The following is a 2,266-nucleotide window of genomic DNA, read 5'->3' as shown; positions in this document are numbered from 1 at the left end:
TGGAGTTGCTTTACATCTAACTATCCTGATTTTATCTTCACGATATATGTAAGTAGCTTAAGAATATTCATGAATTACACCGTGAACGCAGTTACTTTCAATTCTCTAAACAAATTATTTGAACTATTAGTTGTCTTTCTTTGACTGTCCTATAGTTCTTATTTTCATGCATTTCAGTATCAGTCTCCTGGGAGTAAAACAAGCCAACGAACATTAATGCTGGCCTATATGCTCAGTGTCCACTTCTAGTTCTGTGTGATGGACCTTACACGCTTGACGAGTACAAGTGTTTTGTAAGCCATATTTTTCTTAATATAAATATGGTTAACCAGTATCCTACTGAGAGTCGAAACCTATCATTTGATTTATACAAGGTGTAACTAAATTCCCTTTGCTGAATTTGAGGACAGGTTCCTTACACCAAAACAAGAAAAAATGACGAGTAATAATGAGCTCTAAAATGGATACTTTAAGAGTTATGAGCAATTGTGAAACACATCTCCTCTACTGAAAGCTTTCCCTATTTGCAGAGGAAGTATTGTGGACCAAACCGAGGAAAAATGTTCAGTAAACATGGGCTAAAAAATGAATACCTTAAGGGCTTGTTCAATAGAAGAGAGGGTGTTTCACAGTATCGAACATGAACAAGTGCTCATAACTCCTAAGGTATACATTTTAGAGCCCATGTTTACTAGGCTTTCTTCTTGTTTTGGTGAAAGGACCCTATCCTCAAAGTTTGTAAAAGGAATTTAGTTAAACCTTGTGTACAAGTGAGCCGAGTAATAGTTGCATTCATTTCTACATCTTCACATATACTCCTCAAGCCAGCATACAAGATAGAAGAGTACTTCTTACATTAGCAATATAAGGAGCAGTCAGATGAAAACGAGACAGATGGAAAAAAGTAAATATACTGTTTATTACTTCAAAAGTAATAGCAATAACTGTCAATACATTTATCCCACTGTGAGACAAGAGGGTCAGTGGCATAATGTAAAAGTATTCGCTTCACGACAGCAGATGGGAAAGAGTGACTGCTTTCCCATTCTTGACGATTAGTCAGGAGGAAGGTTGATGGTATGTTGGGACATGCTGTTTACTGGAAGCCTACTCACCCCGAACTGTATCTACAGACTGATAGTTGTCACCATCCGGTTCAGTAAGGAGGGACACTTCGTACCTTGGTGCACAGAGCCCACGTGATTTCAGAACCTGAGATTTTGTTCATCACACTCCTAAAAGGAATCTTGTAGTGCGGTTACCAGGGAACAAAAACGAAGCAAGACACGTAAAGAGCGCTGTGGATGTTTGGAAGCTGTGCTTTACAAAAGAAAATTTAGATTTGATTTCAGAATGGGAATGGAAATGAAGTCGCGTCCTTCTTGACAGAGCGTAGGGGAACGATGCGGGAGACCCGCACCGCCGTACTAGGCAAGGTCCTTATGGAGATGGTTAGCCGTTGCCTTCCTCCGACCGTAATGGGGATGAACGATGATGATAAAGACGACACAACAGCACCCAGTCAGCTCGGGGCGTATTTGGTACGGTAAATAAATGAGAGATTTTTCCATCGCCCTCAGCATCAAGGGGAGAGAGGTAAATTCTGCAATGTTCTGTTTCAGTGGTAACCTTACCCTGTTATGATACTGGCCTCCTAAACAGAAGAAACAGAATGTTCTTATGCTGTCAACTATGCATGGAACAGGGGATGAATCAAATACAGTAGAACTCCTGGAAATTATTCAGTTTTATAACTCTACCAAACGAGGTGTTGACATGCTAGATCAGTTATGTCATTCGTATTCTTGTGCTAGGAAAACCTATGGGTGGCCTCTCTTCCTATTCTATAACTTGTTAAACATTACTGGACACAGCTCGAGCTCTGCAGGTGATAAGGAAATATTTCAGAACAGTCGATCTTACTTAAAGACATTGGCTGTAGATATGATGCGACCAGACATGTTACGACGTTTGGAAAACGAAAAGTGTCTTCAGTAGTGTATTTTTTTTTCTTTGTCAGCATGTTTTCTATTTTCCCGCGCCCAAGTTCCCGGGTTCGATTCCCGGCGGGGTCTTGGATTTTCTCTGCCTCGTGATGACTGGGTGTTGTGTGATGTCCTTAGGTTAGTTAGGTTTAAGTAGTTCTAAGTTCTAGGGGACTGATGACCATAGATGTTAAGTCCCATAGTGCTCAGAGCCATTTGAACCATGTTTTCTATTTTCTTAAGTTTGATTTAAGTATTTATTATATTATTTTGAAACAAAA

General features: G+C 39.8%; 1 protein-coding gene across 1 annotated transcript; it reads left to right on the top strand.

Moving 5' to 3' along the window:
- Window positions 1-1,554: 1,554 nt before the first annotated feature.
- LOC124556424 lies at window positions 1,555-1,998 on the top strand. Its single transcript, XM_047130381.1, has 2 exons — window positions 1,555-1,596; window positions 1,663-1,998. The coding sequence occupies exons 1-2, from the start codon at window positions 1,555-1,557 to the stop codon at window positions 1,996-1,998; spliced, it is 378 nt and encodes a 125-aa protein (XP_046986337.1).
- The last annotated feature ends 268 nt before the right edge of the window (window positions 1,999-2,266 follow it).

The sequence above is a fragment of the Schistocerca americana genome, chromosome X, assembly GCF_021461395.2.
Source record: "Schistocerca americana isolate TAMUIC-IGC-003095 chromosome X, iqSchAmer2.1, whole genome shotgun sequence".
In the NCBI taxonomy this organism is placed as follows: domain Eukaryota; kingdom Metazoa; phylum Arthropoda; class Insecta; order Orthoptera; family Acrididae; genus Schistocerca; species Schistocerca americana.
Note: the sequence above shows the minus strand (reverse complement) of the source record. Positions and strands in the feature narration are given on the sequence as shown.